This window comes from Cheilinus undulatus, linkage group 6, assembly GCF_018320785.1.
Source record: "Cheilinus undulatus linkage group 6, ASM1832078v1, whole genome shotgun sequence".
NCBI classification, from domain to species: Eukaryota; Metazoa; Chordata; class Actinopteri; order Labriformes; family Labridae; genus Cheilinus; species Cheilinus undulatus.
The window spans coordinates 13,923,216-13,950,713 of record NC_054870.1 but is presented as its reverse complement, the minus strand read 5'-3'; the positions used below and the strand labels follow the sequence as shown (position 1 = coordinate 13,950,713).

Here is a 27,498-nt window from a genome sequence, read left to right as displayed (position 1 = left end):
AATGGGATGTCACTTAAGTTCATATGCGAGTCCAGGCAGATGAGCAAATACTTTTGGCAATATAGTGTATGTCATGTTAGTCTTATGGTTAAAAGGGGTCGTTATCTGTTAAAGTGGCCTTCAACCCAGCATTTTTATCTCGATAGCTGGTGCTCAAGCTCCAGTTTTAAACAACAATCAATGACTATAAAAAATAGTTGTCCCTTTCATTTGACACAGATGAGCTCACCAGTCCTTGGCCAAGTTGCAGCACAGTGGCCTTCTTTAAGCGGCCCCCGTTTTTCTCAAAGACTTTCTGAAGGTCACTGCCCAGGCGGTCCATAGCCATGAAACGATACCTGCACAGGAGAGGAAGAAAAACCACCAGTTTTACTGATTCTGAAACACACCCTGTTTTAATTACTGATATAAAAAACCTGTTTTAAATCGAGGTCACCACAAATATACATCAAAACTGGACATCACACATCACATTAAAGTTAAAGCAGCTGTGTTAAACTGACTTCAGGATATCATGACCAAACATTAAAATAAGTTTCCCAAGATGGCTGTGTCCTTATCATCTGCTGAAATTAAACGTGATTTTAAACAGGAAAAAACAAGGATATGTAGGCTCCGGGATGTTATGCATACAGTCGGCTTATGTGTTGCTGCAACTGCACAGCACTGTCTGTGGCATAAAACACGTTATGATGGTAAAACGTTCTATAAATATATTTCTTAAGCTGAAGATCTCCATGATGGCGACATTACTAAAAACGAATAAAGAAAAATGACAAAACCCTAAGCTTATTTTAAGCTCAACTCTGAGGATGACTTTTTACTGACTAGGTTGTGAGTTTAGAGTCAGCTGCCATGATGATCTAGCAAGGTTAAAAGAGAGCCAGCTCCCAGGCATGGGAGACTCTGATTTCTGGTCTGAGAGATCAGGCTTAATCTCTCATCTCCCTTCGTGGTTTGACAGCCAGCAGTGTATATTTAAGAAATACCCTTAATTGTGGGGTTAATCTTCTAAAGTGTAACCGCCACTATTGCACACTGCATGAGAACTGATGCTATTGAAAATTCGCCCCCATTCGCAGTGCACTACAAGAAGCTGCTTCTTTGCTTAAGGCTGGTAGGTTTGGTACGACTTTTAAACAGCTTTTCCCCCTCATTTGGTCCTAATTCTGCTTTTAAAGACAGCAAGGGTATACTTTTCAGTTAATTAATCTTGTGGAGTGCTAATTTGTTTGAAAATTCTCCTTAATTAAAGACAATAAATGACCAGAGGAGGTGGACATTGTGACTCTCAGGCTTTGAGTCTGTACTTCACAACTATCATTGTAGGCTGAAAGCTAAAGTATTTTTGTTTTTCTGCTGCTCTTTCTAGTTTCATCTGTTCTCTCCTTAATTCCTTTTCGATATCATATTTAATAAGATGTGGAGTTTGTTTAACACAATGGAAACTGCTTCACCTAAAAACTGCTGGAAGATAACCTTGCAAAGCAGAGGTAAAGGTCAGATTCCTGTCAACAAGCAGACCAATCTTGCAAAGCTCCAGTCTGAATTGATTGAAGAACTGGCTGAGCCAATCAGCATCATTTGTCAAAAATGAGACGGCAGGCAAAAAATGCTTTTACTCCTCTCCTGACTGGCTTCGTCATGAGTTTGATTCACCTGCTAGCTCCAATAATAATTAGCAATAACCGCCACGACTTCTACTGTGGAAAGTTCACTTCGGAGCTGTGCATGCCAATTACATCATATACTTTGTTGCCCAAATTAGTTGAAATGAACGAGACAGAAAGAACGTTCATCCAATCAACCCTCTTGGATTGTTTTCAAACATGCTGCCCTTCCAAAACACTTTCAGTGAGCAGTTGCTTAGATGGATTTGAGACACATCAAATCCATCTAAGCAACATGCATGCAATGGATGAAACAATCCATTGGCATGTCAGGTTATATAGAAGTCCCCTAAAAAAAAGACTGTGTTTTAATACCATGCAACATATAATCCAGATCTTATGGTATTTAGAGTAAAATACGTTACTTGAGGTTATTGTGTTCAGCAAGTCCTGATCCCCAGTATGTTGGGATACCCAGAAAGTCCGGGTTCTTTCTCCTCGTCCATTGCTGCACTGTTGAACAAAAAAGAATAATTATGTCAAGATGTGTGCACGTCTCTATTTTCAGACTCTTATATTAGGTGTCTGAATAGATTGAAGGACAGGAGTCCAAACACCAACTACATTAGACTCAAAATCACAATGGTTGCTTTGAAGAAGCAGAAACCTTTGGACCCAGTAGATGCACAAAAAGAAGTTATAAGGGAGAGGTTGGGGAAGCTATTGATGAGAGACTGATGGTATCATAATCTTGAACAAGCCCCAAGAGGAACATTTCCTCATTTCTAAGACCCTTCTGAAAAAAGCTCCCAAACTTCGTGAAAAGAGGCTGACATTTTGTCCAGAATTCCAATTTGTCCTTGTAAGTGTATTAAAGCATACATAAATATATCAATCTTACCGCATTGAGGATGAAAACTACTACAAACACACACAGGCCCCAGACAAAGCAGTAGGCCTGGCTCTGGGCTCTATGGCGGCTGGCCTGACTGGCGCTCGACCAGGCTGGCAGGTGGTCAGGGGCTCAGCGGAGGCCCGGCCATCATTACGTGTGAGTGGCTTCCTCTCCAAACGAAGGCGTTGGAGAGCTCAGACAAGCACAATGAGGGGGGCTAACTGCCACCGAGGTGCATGTTTGCTTTGGCTTATTATTAATTACGGTGCGGCAGGCAGCTAAGCCTCCGTGTCTGCGGCCACTTCATCAGTCAAACACACTCGTGCTCCAGTGAGCTGCCATGGCGCTGGACGGGCGGTGCTACTCACTGCTCTCCGGTTTGGCTGCCCTCTGGTAGAACTTGAGCTCCGAGAACAGGGGGCCATTCTCCTGGTACTCCTGCACATACAAGCATTATTAAACCTTTAATGATCAGTGGGTAAAGAAGCAGCAGCCTAGGAACAATTAACATCTCTGGTATACATTTCTAAGCATTTCTTAAAGCTTCGTTCCCATTTTTTCCTTGTAAGGGGATTTCCAGTACTTTTAAACTTTGGACATTTTCTTTTTTTTATATTTTGGTCTCACAATTTCTATGAGGTTGTTCAAATACAGTCACTATGTTTACAAGACCAGCTGCATGTGAGCTTTACTAGGGAGCAGGCCTAGTAAGTGAATTCACTGACGGATGCAGGTCCAACTCTGCTGAACTATGCTTCAGCTTCGGTCCAAATGTAATGCAAAATGTCCCCCCAGCATATAGTAATATTCAAAAGGCTGAGGACAATGCACCTTATGTTATGAGCAACTTGTTTTTTTTTTTTTTTTTTGAGCCCAGTGCAGCAGTTATTTGTATTATAATGACATTTAAACAGTTTAAAGTGAATTTTAATACATAATTCTTTTTTTTAAGCTTATGATGATTAAAAAAAGCGGGCTGTGGTGTTAATAAAAAGTCAAAGAAGCAGCTTTAAACACCTCAACTTTGCTAAATCTAAGTTAATTCAATGATAAACATGCTATTTCTGACAAGTTATTCACAATAAAAATGCAATGGCTGTCAGTTAATATGAGTCCTTTTGTTGTGGATGTCACATCAGAAAATATGTTGTTGTAAGGAGCAGCTTGACACACCTGCACAGGAGAGAAATGAAACTGAAAGCTACGGGTGCAGTAACAAAGAAGTGAACACAGAGAGACTTATAAGAGCATTTTCCTGTGATCTTATGCTCATACATGAGTTGAGTATTTTATCACAGGCTTATTTTAGGTAGAGAGGGGGATTCCGCACTTCAGTACTCATGTAAATATGTTATCCCTTTTAGATTTGTAATACAGGGACACAACACTGTTACTGAAAAGAGCAAAAAAAAATACTGTGGTAAAAATTTTAGGCCATATCGCCTATCTCACCTACTTACATAGGCTCAAACCACATTATTTTTGATGGATTTTAGGAGCTGATGTGCTTTTATTGTGATGTGCAAAATATACTCAATGTGGCAAAAGTAAAATTGCATGATTAAAAAAATGAAAGAAAATTAACTCATTGAGTGCCATTGACGTATATATACGTCATTTGAAAACCAACGCTTGAGTGCCATAGATGTATATATACTTCAAAGTGTCTTTTCGGCAACTGGCACAAGGGGGCGCTCTCACACTCCCTGTGAGTAATTTTGGGGCCTCTGGGATACGTAGTCAGATGGTTGGAACACGGAAGAGACGGTAGATCAAAACCACAGAGATGAGAGGTGGAGACCCTGGGGTCAAAGAGCAGAGCGCTCGTTACAGAGGTAATCTAAGCTAAAAGTTCTAAAATAGACGCTGGAAGAAACTTTATACTTTTGCCTGAGAAATCGCTTACTCACTGAAACCAACACTGAACTAAAAACAGCGAATCCAGGGATCAGCACATTCATTGATCTGCCTCGGCCGGCCAAGAGGCTAAAGAATGCCGTGACGTCTCCCCAGTGCGTCAGAGAAATAAGGCAGCCTCTCGCCAGCTGGATGCATACAGCGATGACACTTCAGAGACGGACTTTTCCGACCCAGACTCTGAGGAATGGCTGCCGAGTGGGCGGAGCGGATCTTGTTCTCCGTCCCAGAGTGATGGAGGTAAGTTAACGTTAGGAACCCACTGATTATTCAGCCAAATTTATCGAATGAAACCATCACTCATGCATTCCTGCTCTGTGATTTCAGAAGCAGACTTGAGAGAAGAGCAAGCCCCATGCAGTTCTACAACACTGTCTGTTGGCAGAAAAAGAGGTACGAACAAAAAAATTCTATATTATATATTATATATCATATATTATATATGATATATTATATATATATATATATATACAACCTATTTTAGATTCTATTACTTCTATAATTTACAGGTAGTGCCAGGGGATACGCAAGCAGGAGAGGGCGTAGGCGTATGGGGAGGTCCCATGGAGGCTGTCCAGTTCCAGAGTGTGAATGACAGTGACTGGAAGCATTGCTATTTATTTTACAATAAAATAACATTTGTAATACAGTTTTCAGATGTCTTTTATGTCATTGAAGGCAAAATTATAACATTCAAATCACTGTTTTGCTTGACAGACTCTTTCACAAAAATGTATTTTCACAGCTTTCTAGAAAAACTGTGGTCTTTTTTGTGAAACTAGCCTCTATTCAACTTCAGATCAATCAAGAACAGAACAAGGTGCAAACAAACATTTTTTCCATGATGAAATAGAGTTTCTTCTTTCATTTGAGATATTTGGTGTTTTCAGAGTCATAGTACAAAATATTCTGTGGGTCTTGAAAGATGACTCAAAATGGCCAAAAATGCACAAGCCACTTTCCATTTTATAAAAGGGCTGGCACTCAGTGAGTTAACAATTTAGCCCTGGCTTTGTCAGCATGAGTAATGGCACAGAGAAACATAGTAGCAGCAGAAAAAAAACAGGAAGTGATTCCACTTGCTCACTGTGTTGGTGGTGCCCAGGCTTAAGGGTCGATCCCATTCCTACCCCTTAGCCCTTATCTTAGCCCTTCCCCTTGGTTTTGCACATTCACCTCAGTTGGAGGGGTATACCAATACCAATACCAAAGATTTTTCAGGACCACATTTGAAACCAAGGGGTATGATGAATTTCCCACCATGCTCTGCATTCACTTGCGAAACTGCACAATAGACAACTTAGGAGGCGTGTAAATGTATTTAAGCATTCATAAATGATTATAGAAAATACAACAGTTGTGTTTTCTCATTCAACCTTTAGCTACTAGGGATTGGAGTTTATTGTATTTTCGGTATGTACACGTGTAAATCACAACTATTAACTTTCTAAATATATGGAGAAGATCGACACGGAGATCCATAGTATGAACGAGATGGTCGAAGCTTTATTGTCACTTCTGATGACGCACTGTTTATCTGCAATGTGTGCTGATGTACAGCAATCAAGGGGCGTCTCATTTCTTAAGGGAAGGTTTTCACACCTACCCCTTACCACTCTGTTTCAAGGGGCAAGGGGTAGGAATAAGGGGTAGAAATTGGTTTGGCCATAAGTGTTTATTGGCTGGTACTCATGTGAAATCTAGCCAGTCAGATTGTGTTGTATGTGGGACATTTGGGTAGACTGGAAAGTGAAAATAAAGCCAGAGGGGAAGACACACTTTGCAGTGAAGCCAAAGTAGTGCACTTTTTGGTTAATTTACTTTATCAGTTATCGGCAAACTGATAGAACGATACCAATAATCAGCCAAATGCCAAATATCAAATCTGCAGCTGCAGGATAAATTGCAACATAGAATATCTGTTTAACAGATAGGGTGTCTGTGACTGTGTCCTCCACAGATGTACTCACCACTTTGATGACAAAGTCAGTGTCTGCTGCTACAGGTCTGTCTACATCCTGGGAGGCTTTGAGACAACAGAAGACAGAGAGGGAAGATGAGACAGTTGCAATATACACATATGTGGTACATCGTGTGTTTGTTTTGCTTGTAAACTGAATTTGTAAATTTAAGAAACTGATCCTTTGTCAGGCTTTGCCCTCCTTGGTTACTGTTACTAAGTTAGGCATAATATCTTGTCAATATAGACTGCTTTCCATTTCAAACAATCGAAAATACATTGTAGTTTGACTATCATCTACAGTGGTGTGAAAAAGTATTTGCCCCCTTTCTGATTCTTGAGTTTTTTGCATATTTATCACACTTAAATGTTTCGGATCATCAAACCAATTTTTATATTTTACAAAGACAACCCAAGTAAATGGATTATGCAGTGTTTGAAAGATTACCTAATTTTTTAAGGGGGGGAATCCAAACCTCTCTGGCCCTGTGTAAAAAAGTAATTGCCCCCCTTGTTAAACCATGAGTTAAGTGCAATTAACCACTGTTTTTGGAAAGCTGAGTTCAATTTCACTGGCCACACCCAGGCCTGATTACCGCCAGATTTGTTTAATCAAAAAAATCACTTAAATAGAAACTGTCAGACAAAATGAAGTAGGCTTCAAGATCTCAAAAAGAAACACATCATGCCACGAGCCAAAGAAATTCAAGAACAAATGAAAAAAACAAAGTGATTGGAATCTATCAGTCTGGAAAAGGTTACAAAGCCATTTCCAAGGCTTTGGGACTCCAGTAAACCACAGTCAGAGCCATTATCCACAAATGAAGAAAACAAGGAACAGTGGTGAACCTTCCCAGGAGTGGTCGGCCAACCAAAATCACTCTGAGAGTGCAACCACGACTCATCCAGTAGGTCACAAAAGAACCTAGAACGACATCCGAAGACCTGTAGGCCTCACTGGCCTCAGTTAAGATCAGAGTTCATGACTCAACCATAAGAAAGACACTGGGCAAAAATGGCACCCATGGGAGAATACCAAGGCCAAAACCACTGCTGACCAAAAAGAGCACAAAGGCTCGTCTCACATTTTCCATGAAACATCTTGATGATCCTCAAGACTTATGGAGAAATATTCTGTGGACTAACGAGACAAAAGTTGAACTTTTTGGAAGGTTTGAGTCCCATTATATTGGGCGTAAAAATAACAGCATTTGATAAAAAAGAACATCATGCCAACAGCCAAACATGCTGGTGGCAGTGTGATGGTCTGGGGCTGCTTTGCTGCTTCAGGACCTGGACCACTTGCTGTGATTGATGGAACAATGAATTTTGCTGTCTACCAGAAAATCCTGAAGGCAAACGTCCAGCCATCAGTATGTGCCCTCAAGCTCAAGCGCTCTTGGGTTATGCAGCAGGACAACAACCCGAAATACACCTGCAAGTCCACCTCTGAATGGCTCAAGAAAAACTAAATTAAGGTGTTGGAGTGGCCCAGTCAGGGTCTGGACTTAAATCCAACTGAGATGCTGTGGTGTGACATTAAACGGCAGTTCATGCTGAAAAACCCTCCTTATATGGCTGAGTTAAAGCAATTCTGTGAAGAAGAGTGGGTCAAAATTCCTCCACAGTGATGAGAAACACTTATCACCCGTTATCGCAAATGCTTGATTTCAGTTATTGCTGCCAAGGGTGGCACAACCAGTTAGGTTCAGGGGGCAATTACTTTTTCACACAGGGCCAGAGAGGTTTGGATCCCCAACCCATTTTCTATTTACTTGGGTTGTCTTTGTGAAATATAAAAACTGGTTTGATGATCCAAAACATTTAAGTGTGATAAATATGCAAAAAAACTCAGGAATCAGAAAGGGGGCAAATACTTTTTCACACCACTGTATTTACTTTGTAATAAACTTGATCCTGTAATAAACTTGGCCTAAGTAAAATAATAAAGAGGAAGCTACAGCCAGGTGTGTGAGGATAACTGTAAAACTAAAGAGGAAACAATTATGAACTTGTCCTGCTGTATCAATAGGAGGGCATTATGGACCAGCTCTCCTTCAGATAGACCCTGAGGTATGAATGCGATAGCATGTCAAGAGAAAACAAGACAAAGGGTCATTTGAAGCTGATTACAGACATCTTAAGGAGGAGATGGGGAAATACAGCAACGTAACAAAAAAAGCAGCAGAGTTGAAACATTTTAAGATAAGCAAGTTTACAAAACAGATCAGCTAGTGTATAGGCTCCTTGAAACAATACATGTATTTGGCTATGAAACACAGGAATATTATTCTACTCTTCAGCATGTGCATCTATTGAATTACGTAGGGGGGGTGTACATTGTTAATGTGTGTGTAGGTATGTCATGAAACACTGTATTTTTATTACCAAGATAGATCAGTCCAAAGCCACCCTGTCCAATGATTTTCCCCAGTCTCCATTTCTTCTTCTCCATGTCTGTCAGTATGAAGCCGTCTGGGAGCGGTTTGGGTAATGCTGTCTTTCTTGGTGCCATTTAAACTAGACAAGTTCAAGGAAATGTCTGTGAAAATCATTTTAAGAATGAAATACACTTGTGAAATTACTGAAGGTGAATGATTAACACAAAACTGGTCTAACCAGTACAACACTACGCTGGAACAAAACTGATCTGTAAAAATGCTCTGCACTCACTGAAAAAAACTGGGTTTAAACAACACAAAGTGGGTTAAGTTAAATAAATCATGTGACATAACGTATTATATCGTTACACATACTCAGAAACCAATAAAACAGTTTAAAGTATCTGATATCAGAATATAATCTGAGTTAATTAACTCATCAACAAAAGTAAATCAAGCATCGTCTACCTTTTCCTTTTAGTTAATTTAACTGAACTTCAGCTCTTTCCATTGAGAGAGGTTGTAGTTTAGCAGCAAACTTTCATAGTGTTGTTTCAAGGCCAGAATTAGCTGAAAACCGAGCCTTATATTGTTTTTGTCCACCTGGTAAGTGTCTGGTCAGAATGAAATGAAAGGCAGACTGTCAAATAATAAATGTACGGAGTTCATTAAACGTTAGTAATAACTGACTACGTTGGGCAGTTAACCGTATAACGACGGAAATCTGTTAAACAAGCGTTAAAGATTACCTTGTGGGAAGTAAGCAACGTCTTGATAAACATTAGAAAAGCGTATTTAGCTGTAAAGAAGCTAACTTTGTTTATCACTAAACTACTCACAGACGTTCGTCCGCCGGCTTCCGTAGCAACGCAAGCTGTCCGTTGTCAGTTGAGCTCTCAGTGTACAAACATAATTATAACCTGCCAGGGTTTTTGAAATTCTTTCCGTTTTTATTTCCTCAGAAACAGTTCTTTATCTGCCGGTGAGAAGCAAAAGCGAATCACGATCACTTCCTGAAATTGTCCCTCCCGCTACGCCCCACAGCCAATGATATGACTTACAGTAAGCCGTTAGCCAATAGAAGAGCAGGAGAGGCGGGAGTTCCCAGTAAAAGGATTATGTGTTTTATTATTTTAAAGATTGAGAATATCACCGGATGATTTACGAATAATCATCTAAAACCGGATGCCTTCATTAATTTCATGTTTAAGCCCTGAAACTTTGTGCAGCATATTCAGTACTTGATTAAGTATCTTTTATTAAGAGAAAACAACAACCTCAAAGGCAAAGCACACCTAAAAGAGAAATATCTATATGACTGTCAGCCTATCTTTTTATATAACAAGCAAGCAACTTTATTTATGGAGCACCTTTCATTACAGGAAAGCTTAATGTGCTTTACATTGAGAGGTTAAATAGATCAACAATTATTCTCACAATCATTAAAAACACTTTAGACAGCTTGTGAACAATCACATCAGACACAAGACTGATAAATTTAACAGTGGGAAGCATAACAAGGAAAGAAACAGGGCATACAACCATACAAGGATCACAGTAACGCCAACCCAGAAATTCTTTGTAGAATATAGGTTTTATTTTAGTTTTGAATAAAGACACAGCAGTGATAGACTTCAGGTCTGCAGTGATTTTGTTTTTAGAGTCACTTCAGGCCCCCTCACCAATCATTTGGGAATCTCTGAGAGTTTTATGGACTAATAAAATGATTTTGAAGGTGATACTGTATTGCGCAGAGCGCCAGTAAAGTGTTCTCAATTTGCTCCCCCGTGTAATACCTAATATATCACCAGTATAAATATATTTTTCTTCTGAGGGGAAATGGGATTAATGTGATTTAGTATTAAAAAATGATAAAACCTGCATGTTACCAGTTTCAAATGTGAAAATCAGGATTGTACCAATTGGAAAAGTGCAATACCAATCAATGGGGGAATGTATTTCAAGAAAGAAAGAAACCTTTTGGTTTCATTTCTGTGTCTGCCTTATAATGAGAGTTAATAAGTTTCATTATTCTGTCATTTCCTTTTTCCAGTACTTGATCAGCAGTTTTTTCCTCAACAGTTATTGTTTAAAGGGATTTTTACTGTAGCAAGTTTTTGTTGTTTTCAGCATCTGAATATTAGCTGCATCTGTTTGAGAGTTTTTTTCATTGATCAAGTTTTCAGTGCCTTGTAAGGACACCTCAGCTATACTTTAGAAGTGAGCTGACTCCTCTTCAGCAACCAGATCAATTTGCACACTGAATCCGGGGATTTCATCCAGTGACATCCCAGTTCCCACCTCAAGTCTCTCCAGACTGAGCTACAGCTGCCCAAAACTGTGAAGAATGTCAAAGTTTTTAGAGCCTATCAGGCATTTATCATGGCTCTACAGTAGAGGTCATCAAGTACATCTGCACAAGGGCCAGATTTATTCTCAACAGGGACCGTGGGGGCTGGACTTTCAAATACACACAAAAAATAAATAAATAAATAAATATTTTGGTCTGATTGAAATATTATTGTAGTAGTATTAAGTAATAAGTATTAAGACATTTTTAGTCATTACCAGGGAGATCTGTCCCTATCTATCCCCCATTTTTGACACTTTTAAACCATTTTTGACACTTTTGCACCTTTTTTCCTCTTTTACCAATTTTTGCAAGATTTTAACCCCCCTTAAACCACTTTTCCTGCATGTTTTACCCACTCTTATCCATTTTTTGCCACTTTTTAACCCATTTTCGTTATATTTTTTTCAATAATTGTTTCAACTTTTAAATCAATGTTTGACACTTTTCAACCATTTTGCTGCTCTTAAACCCCTTTTTGCAACTTTTCCAGGCTATTTCTGCTGTTTTTGAGACTTTCAACCCATTTTTGATACTTTTTGCCTCTTCACCTCATTTTTTTTTTCAAATCTTTAGCCAGTTTTAAACCATTTTTTCAGCATGTTTTATCCTCTTTGAGCCACTCTTATTCATTATTGCCACTTTTCTTCTATTTTCCACTTTTTAACCCCTGGTCATTATTTGTTGCACCATTTTTGCCACTTTTAACCCATTTCTAATACTTTTGCCACTTTTTCCCATATTTACCAATTTTTTGCAGGATTTGAACCACTCTAAAACCCGTTTTCCTGCATGTTTTACCCACTTTATCCATTTTTGACACTTTTTAGCCCCTTTTTCATAACATTTTTTCAACATTTAAATCAATGTTTGCTTCTTTTGACCCATTCTGCCACCCTTTAACACCTTTTTGCAACATTACCAGGCTATTTGTGCTGTTTTTGCCTCTTTTAACCCATTTTTTTCCATTCTTGACCCCTTTTAAATCACCAGCATGTTATATCCTCTTGGTTCCACTTTTCTTCTATTTTGACACTTTTAACCCCATTCATTTTTTTTTTTTGCCCTATTTTGCCAATTTTAACCCCATTTTTGATATTTTCACCCATTTTTTTTCCTGTTTTCACCACTTTTTTACCAATTTTTGTCCCTTTGTGACACTCCACAACCCATTTTTCCCATCACCCATTATTTTGTAACACTTTTGCCAACCGTAACCCTTTTTTAAATATCTGCTAATCATGACAGTAAATTTCAGTAAAAACAGATCAAATGTTCAGTCCTTCTAAAACAATTTCAATATTAATTGTTTGTTGGATTGATTTAACAGTTGCAGACATTTAAAGCCAAAGGATACTCCTAAAACCACAACATCTTCTTTACCTCCATTTCTGAATTTAACGATCTTTCGGGGGCCAGACAGGAAGCTTTGGGGGGCCTGATGTGGCCCCCGGGCCGCCAGTTGATGATCAGTGCTCTACAGTTATGAAGTGTATGTGCTGTTTACAGGATCATCTGTTGCTTGTCTTGATGACCAAACACTGAAAATGTTTTTTTTTTTTTTTGTTTTTTTTAAGCCTGAGGTCACATTAGATCATGTTTTCTTTTTAATATAGCCAATTCAAAAAAGCTAAAATAATCCATCCATCCATTTTCTATACAGCTTATCCTGTTGGGGTCACAGGAGGCTGGAGCCTATCTCAGCTTTCATTGGGTGAGAGGCAGGGTACACGCTGGACTGGTCAATAGCAGGGCTGACACACAGAGACAGACAACCAGACATGCACTCACTCACACTTACAGCCAATTTAGAGTCACCAATTAACCTAACGAGCATGTCTTTGAGGTGGGAAGAAGCAAGAACCCGGAGAGAACCCACACATGCAAGGTGAGAACATGTTAACTCCACAAAGGCCCTGATGGGATTCATACCAGGACATAAGGATACCAAATACTTTAAATCAATTTTTCTTTATTAATCTCAATAAACCATCTCAAATGTAACATCTAAGTTCATTTGAATATTAATGAATACAAACCTAATTTTTAGAGCCAGTTTTTTAAAATTCCTTTTATTCAGATTATAATGAATAGTCTTTACAGCTGGCTATGTCCTTCACTTGTAATATAATGAAAGTCCTTACCTGCCTAATTACTGCTATAGAGTCTCTATCATTGGGCAGCTGTTGGCTGTTCTTCTTAATTCAAAGAATTTGACCCTGCTGAAAGTAAAATTTAGTTCCAGACTGAACCAACTGTGCCCTTGCTACTTTTAATACAAGGATGTGCTCCAGCGGCGCATTAATACTCGAACATAGTCAATAAGGGCAGCTGATGTTAGCTGCAACATGCAATAAAATAAAAGCAGAGGTGGATTCTGACATGGGGTTGGGCCTTCAAAGCAGCCTCTTGTATACTTCTTATTCAACTTACTTACTCAAATCAATACCAGTTTGTTTCAGGAATCCAGGCGTCCCTGTTGTAACCCAGCTTGATCTCCGTTTTGCTGTACAACGTGGTCAATACCCCGCCTGCCTAATGAACACAGGCTGCGGGAACAAGTGTAACACCAGAACTGGTGGTGGACAGGAACTCACGCACTTCTCTCCACTCATCGCTCCCAATCAAGCTTGTTTTATTCTGATGAAAGGGGAGAGAAAATGCCTTCTCTTGTTGTTCCTGTCAGTGTGCACCTGCAGTGAGCCCATCGATCTACAAACACCCTCAGGGCCTAATTTAAGACTCAAGGATTCTGGTATGAAAGGAAGAAAATAAAACATCACTAGTTGAACATCAGGTAGTCATAAGGAAACCTGGGAAAACAGGCTTTGGATTGAAAATGAGCTTTAAGTCATGTGCTCTGTTTGTCTGAAGATCAGTTAAACAACACTTCCAATGAATGGGGCCTAATTATTGCTCTAGAGAGCCTATAGCATCTGAATACCTACTATTTACTGAACATAAATGGATAGGGCATATGTATGATTGCAAAGAGATTGCAATGCATCTGTTTACAATTGTGTACATCCTTATTTCGGCAAGAAGTTGCAGCATATTCCCTCTCCATGTCAAATGTGTATTACGATTTAAGTACTGCACCAATCTAGTGCTTGTCTTGCAAGTCCTTGGCATGAGCCAAAGTCAAGTTTGTAATCACAAAAAACTTGGCTGTGTCTAAGAACAAAGACTAGTTGTTTGGTTTAGTGACAAGGTACATTAGTTATGTCAAGCCTGGCAGACACTACAGGATAATCATGCTGATTTTAAGACTGATTTCCCCTTCCAACCAAAACCAGAAAAGGCCTGATTATCGGTTGGTTCAAAGATGATCGTTCCAGGTGTTCTTGTTGTGTGTGGTGTGTTACAGTGGTCTTTCTCCCTCCGATCTGACTGGAAGAAATCGCTCTGTCTTGGGATAAATATTACTCATATTCCATATTTACAATCAGAAATCCTGTGGGCAGGATTGCTATGCAAAACTGACGCAAGCTGACTGAAGGAGGAAGCACAACAAACACCGCCATGACAGTGATGATAATAAACATGAAGCGTAAAGCTAGCCACTTTTAGCTTGCTTACTCTAAAGTCACATTTGACCATGCAAGTGTTGGAGTTTTGAGAGTGAAGACTGTGTTGCTGAATTAATCAGTGTGTGGTGTACTGTGATTATTGTGTCATTGCTCAATTAAATCTATTAAATCTGTGATTATATGCCTCAATGTGTGGGGTCTCTCATATTAAAAGAATTGGTCAAATTTGAAAATTCTTTAAGTGTTTGCCAAAGATTACTTACATACGCATGTATATTTACAGTTGTACACAGCCAGTTACATGAACCCTATTAATTTTAATTACTCTAAAAGTTGTGAAAGTCTCTAAAGCAGACAAAGATTACAGTTGGTTAAACATGAAAGTCAAGTCCTGGTCTACTGCACTTAAGTCCTTATGTGTGGAGGCAGTTATTTGTCAGGTCGATTATTGGCATCTGACCACAAGCTATCTCACGTCACAGACAGGGTGACTGAAATCAAAACCAATTTCCGAGAATTATTTTGGTCCATCACAAGTAAGCAGTAGAAAACATGACTGAGATGCAGCAACAAAAGGTCAGCTTTCAGGAGAGGTTCTTGCAGTCTTTCATGTAACATCCAGTGTTTCAACAGCAATGATAAAAAAGTCATATTTGTGAAGGTGGCTCTTTGAAGGCAGCCACCATAACCAGACACGTCTCATTATAAGTATTAAAAGTTGCCTGTCTCTAGTTTTGAAAGCTGTTGGAATAATTAAGGTAACGTAAGAAATCAACTTAAACACAGATATAACATAAGAGTTGTCCCTTTAAATCAGTATAGTCATTTCAGTGCAAATTTCAACATATACTTTTAACTATGGCAGTAGTACCCTGCAGCTGAATCCATGCTAACAACAAGCTTTGATGTCATTGATGAGGATGGACTGCTAAAGAGAGCTTTACCTAGTAGCTCAAATCCCTCTTCACAACGGTCTGATACAACATCTGCAGTAATGCCTATGCTGAACTTGTAAATCTCACGGCTGTTTCTACCCTCACTCGCGAACAAGACCCCAAGATATTTCTACTCCTGCTTTGCACTCAGCTACAAACCGCCCAGATGCCTGCTGGAGGTCCCTGGCTGAAGAATCCAACAAAACTACATCACCTGCAAAAAGCAGGGATAAAATTTTGTGGCTGCCAAACCGAAAATCCTGCTGCATTTCAATACACGTACCAGGAATGTGTTTGACTTTGTGCCTAGGATGCAGACACAGCACTCACCTTGGTTATACAGGGACCTGATGGCTCACCACAGTGGCCTTGGGACCCCATATTCCTGCAGTACCCCCCACATGACCCCCATGTGACATGATTGTAAGCCTTCTCCAGGTTCACAAAAAACACTTGGACTGGACGAGCAAAATCCCATGCTCCCTGAAGAAGCCCTACAAGAGTAAAGAGCTAGTCCTCATGTCCGACGGACAGCACAGAATCCCAGGTGTTCTTCCTGTAGCCAAGGATCAACGACCAGCTGGAGTCTCCTTTCCAACACCCCTTAGGGAAACTTCCTATGGATCTGATAACTGTAGCAAACCTAATCTATTGTTCCTTTTTAAAAAATAGACTCCACCACCTCATAGTAGTCATTTAAAAAAAGCACTTGATGGCACTTACTGATGTTGTTTCTTCTTGTCTAGATTGTTGCTTGTGTTGTTCTTGCTCTCAAATGTACGTCGCTTTGGAGAAAAGCATCTGCTAAATGACATTGTAACAATTGTAACAAGTGTATTGTAAAAATGGAAATAGACATTTCAGTTTAAAAAATCAACATATTATAGCTATAAGGTCATTGGGATTAATTCCCTAAATTCCCTACATTTATTTTAGGTCCTAAGTTGTATCAAAAGTTGTATCAAATCTTCCTCTTATTCAAGGTGGACCATTTGTACAAGTGGGTGCTGTAGCTTGTTTATCTTATGTGGGTGGCAGGGGTTGTTTAATACTTGAAGTATAACATATTTTTTCAAATGTAAGATGCTTAATTTTTTTCCAGCAGCGTTGAATCTCTATCAGACTTGTATCCCACATTATATAAACTTAAACCATTAAAAATTAAATGGTAAGGAAGCAAAACCAGTATTAACACTAAACTAAGGTTTTAAAATGACTTAAAAATCCCAAACTCTTGTAACCCTGGCTGTCTACTTCTGCAGCACATTTCCAGAATGTCCCACAATTCCATTCACCAGTTCTCACCTACAAAAGACTTCACTTCAGCGAGCCCAGCCGAGGTTAAATGACTGAATGAAACTCATGTCCTTGTACAGTAGGACATCCACACTCAATCCATCCAAAAGTCACAAAATGTTAACTTCATTGATACCATAACCTCTCGCTGTGGTCCAGGTTTTAACCCTCGCCCTTCTGTACCTCTTGTCCATTTTTTCTCTGTTTCCTTCTCCCCATTCACTTGCCCTCAACCTCTTTTGCTCTCCTCCTCTCTCTCAAGCCCACCCTCCGACTCTGCCACCTCTCACCCGGGGTAATTGCTCTGTGCGCTCGGTGGTGCCTGCAGAGCGCCGGTGCAGCTTCCTCCCGCCGCCTCTCATAGTCTGGGCTTGGTGACACCAATCTCGGCGAGGGCGTGACACCATTTTGTGTAACTGGCCCTTGTGATGGAGATGGCGTAATTGTCCTAATTAGGGGGGTGCAGATCGGGGCGGCCGTGGCTCTGACCCACCCCGGCCTGAGTCCATATGGTGGGAGGCTGATAATGAGTCAGTTAATGTGCTGTGTCCATCAGTGAGAGACACTCAGTATGGACGTTGTGCCAAAGAGATGGAGGAGGTTTTACTCTCTTTGCCCTCACTTCTACCTCCTCCCTCTCACTCAATCATGCACACATGCATTTACATTTTTCCTCCAATAAAAATTAGACTAAAATTCACTCAGTACCTGACGTTTTTAACTGCTTAATTACCCACGGTAGTCAAACCTGTCAGCACATTTGTGGGCGTTACATTTTGTCAGTAACAGTCTGCCCCTGATCATAAACGACGTTTTCAAACTGTTTCATTTTATGAATCATTTGTTCCTGGCCCTGTCTCTCAGCTCCCATCATGCAGCTGTGTCACTATTTCATGTTGTGACTTTGTTCCCTTTATGAATATGAGATGTATTGCCAGTTCAAATGAAAGTAATACAAATCTAATGGCCAGTAATGAGATGCTGTTTCACCATTATTGGATGTGGGCTGGGTCTCTGCCAGTGTGTGTATGTGCATTCTCAATGCTGCGTATGATTTGATGCTAATAAAACCCTACTTTCTGCTCCAGGGAGCAAGCACTGACCAGGATTCAGATTAGGCCTTAATGGTTTCCAGGCCTGGGGCTAAATTGAAATGTAAAACCCCAAACCAAACATCATTTAGTCCTTACGTTTCTTGACGTGGCCCAGCAAGTCAAAATTAGAGTCATGTCGCTGTTTAACTGTAATTTGCTCTGTTTCATGCATACATCGTACTGAGGAGGCTTCCCTTCATGAGTGAAGATGCGCGTCTGGATTTACATTGAGATGCTTTGACTGCTCATTTCTATTAATCTGCGTCCACTCAACAGCCTCCTCATTCAGAATTTGAACCTCTTTTGAGGGTTTTTCCCTCTGATGATAACTTTGTGTGGTACTAAGCCAGCACAGAAAAAAGTTTGACAGTTTGGGATCTTTAAATACCTCCAGGACTACAGCCGAATCTAAATCTATTCAGTAATTAGGTACGCCAATATTTTCCTGTGAATGTACTCACTGCTACAGATGTGTAGCTTAGTTTTTGAACTTTTTTCAGGACCTACCGGACAGAGAGATGTTTAAAGTAAAAACTGGTGACTGTGTTTCCTCTTGTGACCCCATGCCCCGTGGAGTTCCCCAGGGCAGCTCTACTAAACATCCATTACACTGTCTAAAAGACATTAAAAATTAAGTGGCCCTGAGCTTTTTACATTCTAATAAAAACAAAACTGAACTAACTGTTTGAGAGTTGTATGACCTCTGTCCTTTTATTTTTTATTTTTCTCTATACCCCCCTTTTTTTGCCTTTTTATTTTATTATTTTTGCCTCCGTGTAAATATTCCAGCTAACATAGCTGTTTTAGCTACCCAAGGTACGTAGACAACAGAGCTATGTAGCTGACATATCTACATAGCTAACATAGCTACAGCTAAGCTCACAAAGCGGCTGCGTATCTATGCTATCTTCATAGCTGTTAGCTTTGGCTACATTAGCAAAAGTTCATGTTGCTAAAGCCAACTTAGCTACATTGTCTTATGTAGTAACATTAATTCTGTAGCCAGCATAGCTATGTACACTAGCTGAAGCTAAGCTTGTAAAGCAGCTAAGTAAACAAAGTATTTACATTATCCATGCAGCTAAGCCAGGTTTAGCAACATTGGCTAAAGCTCATATTGCTTAAGCAAACTTAGTTTCATTGGCTTATGTGGTAACCTTATTTAGCAGTTAGCATAGCTATGTCAGCTTCAGCTAAAGTTAGTTAGATTTACTTTACTGATCCCAAACTGGGAAATTTTGGTCTTACAAAGCTGCTAAGTAAGCTACATATCAACCTCATCTACATTGCTTAGTTAGCTTTAGCTACATTTGCTAAAGCTTGTTGCTTACACTAATATAGTTAATTTGGCTTATGTGGTAACACTAACTATGTGGCTAGCGTAGCCATGTTAGCTTAAGCTAACGAAGCTAAAGCAAGCCACCGTGTGTGTAACTACTTCTAAATATATATACCATATCATATACAGAATTCTATCCTGGACTGGACTTCTGCTCTTTTTCTCTGTTTTATTGATGAGATGTTGCTTGGTCTGTGATGTTTGCAATGTGGTTATTTCATGAATGTAACTGCCAGACTGTGTTATGATGTTCAATTTAAAAAAGATCTAAAACTGGCAGTTTGTTGTACCAGCAAATTATGGCACTTCCTTTCTGAGATATACAGGTTCTCAGATGAACGGTCTGTGTGAGTGTCTGCAGCCAGACACCTCTCTTCAGAACTGCCAAGCAAAATATGAAGTCATTTTACAGAGTCGTTTTGCTGAGCAAACTAAGCAGAATATGGAAGTTTAGTGGGCAAAGGTATGATAAACCAATCAGAGACCGCAATGTAAATCTCAGCAATTGTGGGCAATGTTGTTCCATTTAACTGAGAAGTCAATTAAACTATGTTGTTTCTAAATCGAAGTTGATAATATATGAACTTGTGTCTTCTGCATGGCCATATATCATTGTTTCATACTTAGGTAGCTTGTGGTAAGTCTACCTTTGGTGGTTTTGGCATTATTGCTTATTATCATATCTATTTAGCTTATGCAGACAGCAGAAGGGAAGTAGTAGGTGTGTCTTTTCCCCCTTCCCTCCATGTTCGTTTTTTTAATTCCAGGGTAGATGAATCACAGCTAAAACTCTGGGGTTTATCTGGATACTTCTTCTGTCATTGGATAGTCATAGTCACAGTAGATCAATTCAAATGTTGCATTGGAGTCAATTCAGCTCAGAGGCCTCTCATAAACAACCATAGCCCATAGATCAATTCAGCCATAAAATCATGAAGCATACCCATCACATCCGAGGTGGACAGCTCAAACTGGACCAGATATCAGACCAGAGTCGTTGGCTTGACAGATCAGCTATTGATCCAATCAATACGCTGGAGAGGAGCTCATAGTTGAGTCAATTAAGGACCAACACATCATAGTTAAAGTGCTATGTGATACATTCCACCACTGTGCATGAGATCGTACAGTGTTTGCTTTATCTTCCCAAATTTAAAGCACAAGAGAAAATATATGCAGAGTTGTAACTTTTTTGTTTGCACCTGAGTATCATCCAATCTAGATGCTTTGTGGATAAGACCAAGTATTGGAGGCAGGCCCGCCCAAAAAACTGGCTGGGCCACTGAAAAACCCATGGGCCCTCGCCAGTTGTGATTTATTGATGATATCAATGTACAGTATGTCTGTTGGATCAGTAGCAATGATGCTAGCCTCCTGGCAAACTATTATTGGGTTCTAATGCTGAAATATTTATTTGTGGTACTTTTTAACCACTTTAACCACTTTCTTCATCCATTATTGCCATAGCTTTTTGCCACTTTCTGCCCATTTTTTGCCATTATTATCCAATTGTTGCCCCTTTTCCCATTTCTACCACTTTTTAACCACTTTCCCTCCATACTTGCCCATTTTTTGCCACTTTTTCTTATTCATCTTTTTGCCTACTTAAGCCACCCTTTTGCCATTTTTTAATACAATTTTTTTTTTACCACTTTTATCCTGTTTCTGCCCCTTTTCATCCATTTTTAAATTTCTAACTACTTTTGCCCCTGACTATCCCCATTTATGCAACAACCTTTTGCAAAGTTTTTGCATGCTTTAGCTGCTTCCTGCCAAAGATGCTCAGTTTCTGAAACTATGAGCAGTCATCATCCATTCTTTTTTTCCGAAGAAAAAGTTACATAAAAACCTTTGATTTTTTATCTGAAAATTCTCATTTTCTAAAGTATGAAATGCTGAAGTCAGAGGGTCGACTCTGCTATCTCTCTGGACATATCAGTGATTAGTTCATTTTCCCTCTACAGCCTCGCCATGTTTGTTCAAGGTCTCTCTGACAGAAGCCACAGTCACCAACAGCAAAAAACCCAATATCAATTATCTCTTTGACATTGAACAATACAATACCACTGGAAGCTTGTCCGTCGATCTTTTCTCATCAATCTGAAGAACAGGCAGGAAATAATATGTTAAGACTGAAGGAAAAAATGAAAGTTTTATTGTAAGGACACTGCACAGAACTCTCCAGCTCTTGACACGTTCACAGCTTTGTGTATTCACATGGCAGACCTTGGCAGAGGCAATACCAAGTCTAGTGTTAACCTGTGGGTGAAAACGATGACAAAAAGGCAAAATAACTGTGACAAGACCACATAAGCAAGAATTTTCTGGAAAACTTTTGAGTTTGATGTCTACCGTCTTACCTTGAGCAGTAATCTTTGATTACTGACTGAAACCATCACTTGATCATGCCTCTATTCAACCTTTAATGTGAGTTTGACAGTTCATGGACTGTTGTCACTGCTACATTTGATATAAAACAGCCTTCACACATCCAATCACTTTCTTCTTTTGAGTCTAACTGGGTAGTTAATAAAGGTATTAAGTCCAAAAGAAAAGGGAAGGCCTCTATGACTTTTGTGCACTTTTTAAAGTATCAAATCTACAGATTAAAATAGTAGCTTGACCAAAAAAGAAGCAAAAGCTTGACACATTACTTTCAACTCCTTAAAGCATGGCACTCACCATGTTTCCTTTATGCTTTTCCAGGTCTTTTAGGAAACAACATCAGAAAAATCAACCCTTTAAAAATGAGTTATAAAAAAACCATAAGATTTATTTTTTTGCCAAGTTTATTTATAATGGCTCTAATTATTCATTTTTACAGGATTACATAGAGGCATCATTAGGATGAAGATGTTTATCTTCTGCTGACTTTTTTTCAAAGCAGTCAGAACTAACAAACAATCACCTGTCCCAGTATTTGTTTTTACATCTGAAGTATTTCATCAGTTTCTTAAGAATATTAAAAATAAAACTTCATGTTTTTCAGTCTAAGTCTGTTCAAGCAGCTTATTAAAACGGTCCTTTATTGGTCCTGAGGGATTATACCAGCCATAAATCAAGCTGTAAACAACAACCCAGCAGCACTAATTTTGTCCTCAAGTAAATTTAACCATGTGTCATTGCTACTGCTCTAATTGCTCCTGAGGGGGCCTTAGAAGACATGATTCAGATATTATTCAGCACACAGCAGGTTAGGTTTACGTAAAGGATTAGGGCCAACAAAGTGTCCATTATCAGTAATTTATGGACAACGTGGAGACCAGAACTGTCCACGCTGCACCGGAGGATTGTTGCCTCTGCTGACCACAAAATCACAGATTGAACTTACACATTCCTTCCTGTACTTTGGTCATTTACAGAGGAAAAAAAGATATTCAAGGGATAATGTGTAGGCATGGATTGTACATCAGGACATTTACTAGTGGTCTGAGGGTCTATTTTACCTGCTGTGAGCAGTCAATGTGAACAGCAAGAGTGAGTGAATAGACCTCATCTCTGAAAGCATCATCTTCTGAAAGTGTGACTCTTGCAGTTGGTTGCGCTCATCTGCAAAAAAAAGATGTCCATCATGATGCACATATTAACCATTTACCTGTAACATCTGAGGGCTGGGCTGCCTTTTGCTGATTCACACCATGGTCCAGTAGGTAGCAGTGACCAGGTTAAAGCAACTCTCAAACAAGGAGAAAAAGAATAAATATAACAGTCTGGGTCATCTGAGCATGTGCCTTAGCCAAGTTTACCTGTGCTGTAAACAGAAGTGAGGACAACAAAAAAATGTCTGTGAGTTCAATTTTTGTGCAGCACAAAAAATGTGTTTATCTTTGCACACGTGAGCAGAGCATGACAAACTTTTGCTTGCAGGGCTCAGCTTTAGGGATAGCTGGGACATCTGGAAGGATCTCGAGGTAGAACCTGTGCTCTTTCATGTCGAAAGGAGCCAGTTGAGGTGGTTCAGGCATCTGATCAGGATGCCTCTTTAGAGTCTTCCTGTGGAGGTCTTCCAGGCATGTCCTACTGGGCGGGAATCAGGAGGAACTGGAAAGTGTTGTGAAGGAGAGGGTCAGCTGGGTAGACTTGCTTAGCCTGCTGCCACCGCGACCCAACCCTGGATAATCAGAAGAAGATGGATGGATGAATGGATAGCTGTTTCAGTTTTGTTTTTCCTGTTTTGTTTTAAACAACCTTTAACTGTTTGGTCTTACAGTGCAGGACAGTTGTGAGGTTTCTCATATACAAGTTAATATGATTAGTGTTACGGGCTAAACCCCGGGTAAGTAAACCCTGTCAAAACTCTAGCCCCAACATCCAGTGTATTAAAGAAAAGCAGAAGGAAAACAGGACTGGTTTTCAGTATGGAAATACAAGCTGGGTAAGCTCACCTGCACGCCGCTGTCGTCAGGGCCTCTGGCCTAGTTCGTCCTGCCAGCGTGGTGTGAATCGGCGAGCCCAAGCTTGCTTCCAGTTCAGTTTTAGTTCGGTTGGATAACAACTCAAAAACAAATACTAGTTTCATTCAAGTCCGTGGGAATTTGGTTGCTGTAGAGTCCGAGTTGGCGTCTTCTTCTTCTCCGTGGCAGCGTTCCCCACTACCTGAGTCTTCTGACGTCATTTAAAGGTGACACAGTCGCAGCTTCGCGCACTGCTGTCATGGTGCATTCAAGACGGTCGGACATTTCAACACAGCTTAACCCAATGTTTATTTCCCACATGAAAACCAGTCCAAAACAATTTACAAAGAAAAGAAAGGAAAGGAAGAGGGACTCTATCATGCTTATTCCTAACATTCCTCCCCCCCTTACAAAAAAAAACACCCAACCTTGTTTTTGTGGGTTTTTTTTTTTTTTTAATATATTTTATCATTTTTATATTAATGAATTTTCCTTTTTTCCCTAAAAACAAGACATTCATCTTATGTCTAGGCTACAGCGCAGACCAAACTTTCTTTTCAAATATGTGCATTTGCAAAAATCCATAATTTTTTTTTTTTTTTTTTTTTTTTTTTTTTTTAAGTCATTTGAACACTTTGCTTTCTGTTCAAGCACAACAATCAACACTGCACCCAAATTATTTACACTCACAATACAACTTCAACCTCTTGACAGAGTATCTGCGATTACATTGTCTTTCCCTGGCAAATGTCTGACTATCAGACTATAGGGTTGAAGAACCAGACTCCACCTGAACACTCTCTGACTGGAAGTCTTGAACTTCGCAAGAAATGTCAGAGGGTTGTGATCCGTTAGGACCTCCAGATCCCCACCAGCACCAGAAATGTAAACCCCAAAGTGTTGAACGGCCAAAACCAGAGCCAGAGCCTCCTTCTCTATTGTCGAATATCGTCTTTGATGACGATTCAGTTTCTTAGAGAAGTAAGCAACAGGGCGATCTATACCAGACACATCAGTCTGCAGCAACACTGCCCCCACGCCGACATCACAGGCATCTACAGCCAGCTTGAACGGGGCTGAAAAGTCAGGAGCAGCTAGCACTGGTTCACTAGCTAGGATAGCTTTTATCATCTCCAGCGCCTTTTGACAATCTGCTGACCAAATGAACTTAACCCCCTTTTTCAACAGGTTACTCAGCGGTGTAGTTACCGCGGCAAAGTTCGGAACAAACCGCCTGTAAAAGCCACACATACCTAACACACGCATCAACTGATGTTTTGTCTTTGGAGCAGGGAGATCCAAAATAGCCTGCACCTTGGCAGTTCTTGGCCTTACACAGCCTTGACCCACCTGGTGGCCAAGATATGTGACTTGTCCCTTACCTATTTCGCATTTTGGTAAGTTTATCACCAACCCTGCCTCCTGAAGGCACTCAAAAAGCTTCCTCATGTGCTCAACATGATCAGACCAGGACGAACTGTAGCACACAACATCATCAAGATATGTCACAGTGTTCTGCAAACCACAAGTTACTAGGTTCATTAACCTCTGAAATGTTGCTGGCGCATTTTTCATGCCGAAAGGAAGAACCTGACACCGGTATAGACACTCTGGCGTTACAAACGCAGACACTTCTTTTGCTCGTTCTGTCAAAGGAACTTGCCAATAACCTTTGAGCAAATCAAACTTTGACACAAACTGAGCACTTCCAATCTTGTCGATACAATCCTCCAGTCTTGGAATAGGATATGCATCCGTTTTCGTCACATTATTTACCTTTCGGTAATCAATACATGGACGAACAGTCAAATCTGGCTTAGGAACAGGAACTAAAGGAGAACTCCACTCACTTGAGCCTTGTTCAATAACACCAATTTCTTCCATATAGAGCAATTCAGGTTTTACCTGAGCCCATTTTTGAGGGTTTATCCGATACGGATGTTGCTTAATCGGAGCCACCTCACCTGTGTCCACATCATGTGTTATCAAGTTTGTCAAACCAGGAGAATCTTTGAACAGAGGTTTAAACTGATCCATTAAACGCAGTACATCAGTTCTCTGGTCCAAAGTGAGATGACCAAGTGACTCACTCAGACTAGCCAAAGCACTAGAGTTTTTAAGCCTAGCCGTGACTGGCTCAACTGTTCCAACCTCCTCATCTTCACTGTCCTCATCTTCAACAGCTGTCTGGGACACCAGACAAACACCAGAAGACGTGTCACGAGCATAATATGGTTTCAAAAGATTTACGTGACAAAGACGCGACTTGAGTCTACGATCAGGAGTCTCCACAACATAGTTACAGTCACCTACACTTTTGAGGATCTTGTACGGACCATAAAACTTCACTCCCAACTTCTCTCCACCCATGGGCAACAACACAAGAACCTGATCTCCAGGCTTAAAGGTACGCCTGACAGCTTTCTTGTCGTACTGCGCTTTCATTTTACTTTTTGCAGCCTGTAGATTACTCCGGGCCAAATCACAAGCTGTATGTAACCGGTCCTGGAAAGACGCTACATACTGCAGCACTCCTCCTGGAGTCTCTGCTGACCCCTCAGCACGCAGCAGCTGCTCTTTGACCATTTTCAAAGGTCCTCTCACCTGATGTCCATAGACAAGTTCAAAAGGGCTGAAACCAGTAGCCTCATTCACCGAATCACGGACTGCAAACAACAAAAAGGGCATTGCGACATCCCAGTCACCTGAATAACTCACACAGTAAGTCTTAATCATGGATTTTAAAGTTTGGTGACATCTTTCAATGGCACCTTGCGACTGCGGGTGATATGCAGAGGACATGATCTGCTTAACACCTAACTCGTGCATTACCTCCTGAAACACTCCAGAAGTAAAGTTGGAGCCACGATCATGTTGGACTTCTCGCGGTAAACCCACCCGAGAAAAGAAGTGAAGCAAAGCCTCAACAATGACCTTGGTCTTGATAGATCTCAGAGGTACAGCTTCTGGAAATCTTGTGGAAGCATCCATAATTGTCAGGAGATATTCATTACCTTTCTTAGTTTTTGGTAAAGGCCCAACACAATCAATTAACACACGTGAAAAGGGTTCCTCCATAACAGGAAGAGGACAAAGAGGCGCAACTGGAATCGTCTGATTCGGTTTGCCTGTCACCTGACAAGCATGACAACTGCGACAAAAAGAAACAATGTCTTTATGCATCCGAGGCCAATAAAAATGCCTACCAATTTTTTCATGGGTCTTACGAATGCCTAAATAACCTGCCATTGACACCTCATGAGCCAAACGCAGGACTACCTGCCGAAAGCTGTTTGGCAACACTATCTGGGTCATAACAGCCCATGACTCATCTGCCGGGCGGTCACGAGGACGCCATTTTCTCAGCAAAACTTCATCTTGGAGATAGAAACCTTCGGCTGCTCCCTTCAGGTCTTCCGCTGAACCAGCAGTTTTCCTCAAAGAAGCTAAGGAGGGATCTTTTTCCTGTTCTGAAATAAGAGCTTCACGAGAAAACTGAGAACAAGGGGACACCTCAGCGAGTTTTGCAAAAAAGGTATCTGCCAAACCATCAGACAGTTCCTCGTCTTGATTGGAGCTTTCATTGTCCACAGCACGAGACTGAGAACGGGTTACCACACATGCGGTGAACACTTCCGGGTGCTCTTGCTCCAGAGCCACAGTCTCTGGGACCTCACAGGGTTCCTCACTCACAACAGGTGTGACACAAACTCGGGTACCAGCTAAATCATTACCCAACACCAAAGTCACCCCTTTAATGGGAAGGTCTGGGACAACCCCCACAACCACTGGACCCT

At 40.3% G+C, this 27,498-nt stretch overlaps 1 protein-coding gene across 4 annotated transcripts in view; it reads right to left on the bottom strand.

The window, feature by feature from the left end:
* The window catches only part of LOC121510901 (serine/threonine-protein kinase VRK1-like), a 30,666-nt gene extending 20,903 nt beyond the window's left edge, over nucleotides 1–9,763 (bottom strand). The window contains exons 1-7 of one of the 4 annotated variants that reach the window (XM_041789245.1): nucleotides 9,603–9,763; nucleotides 9,232–9,377; nucleotides 8,771–8,902; nucleotides 6,393–6,448; nucleotides 2,874–2,943; nucleotides 2,036–2,123; nucleotides 230–338 (exon numbers count right to left, since the gene is read on the bottom strand). In XM_041789245.1, coding sequence (XP_041645179.1) covers nucleotides 230–338; nucleotides 2,036–2,123; nucleotides 2,874–2,943; nucleotides 6,393–6,448; nucleotides 8,771–8,897 — 450 coding nt within the window. In that variant the 5' untranslated portion in view covers nucleotides 8,898–8,902; nucleotides 9,232–9,377; nucleotides 9,603–9,763. Of the gene's footprint in view, nucleotides 1–229; nucleotides 339–2,035; nucleotides 2,124–2,873; nucleotides 2,944–6,392; nucleotides 6,449–8,770; nucleotides 8,903–9,231; nucleotides 9,378–9,512 lie in introns of all 4 variants that reach the window. The other 3 variants (XM_041789246.1, XM_041789244.1, XM_041789247.1) reach the window with 3 other exon arrangements.
* Nucleotides 9,764–27,498: the final 17,735 nt, after the last annotated feature.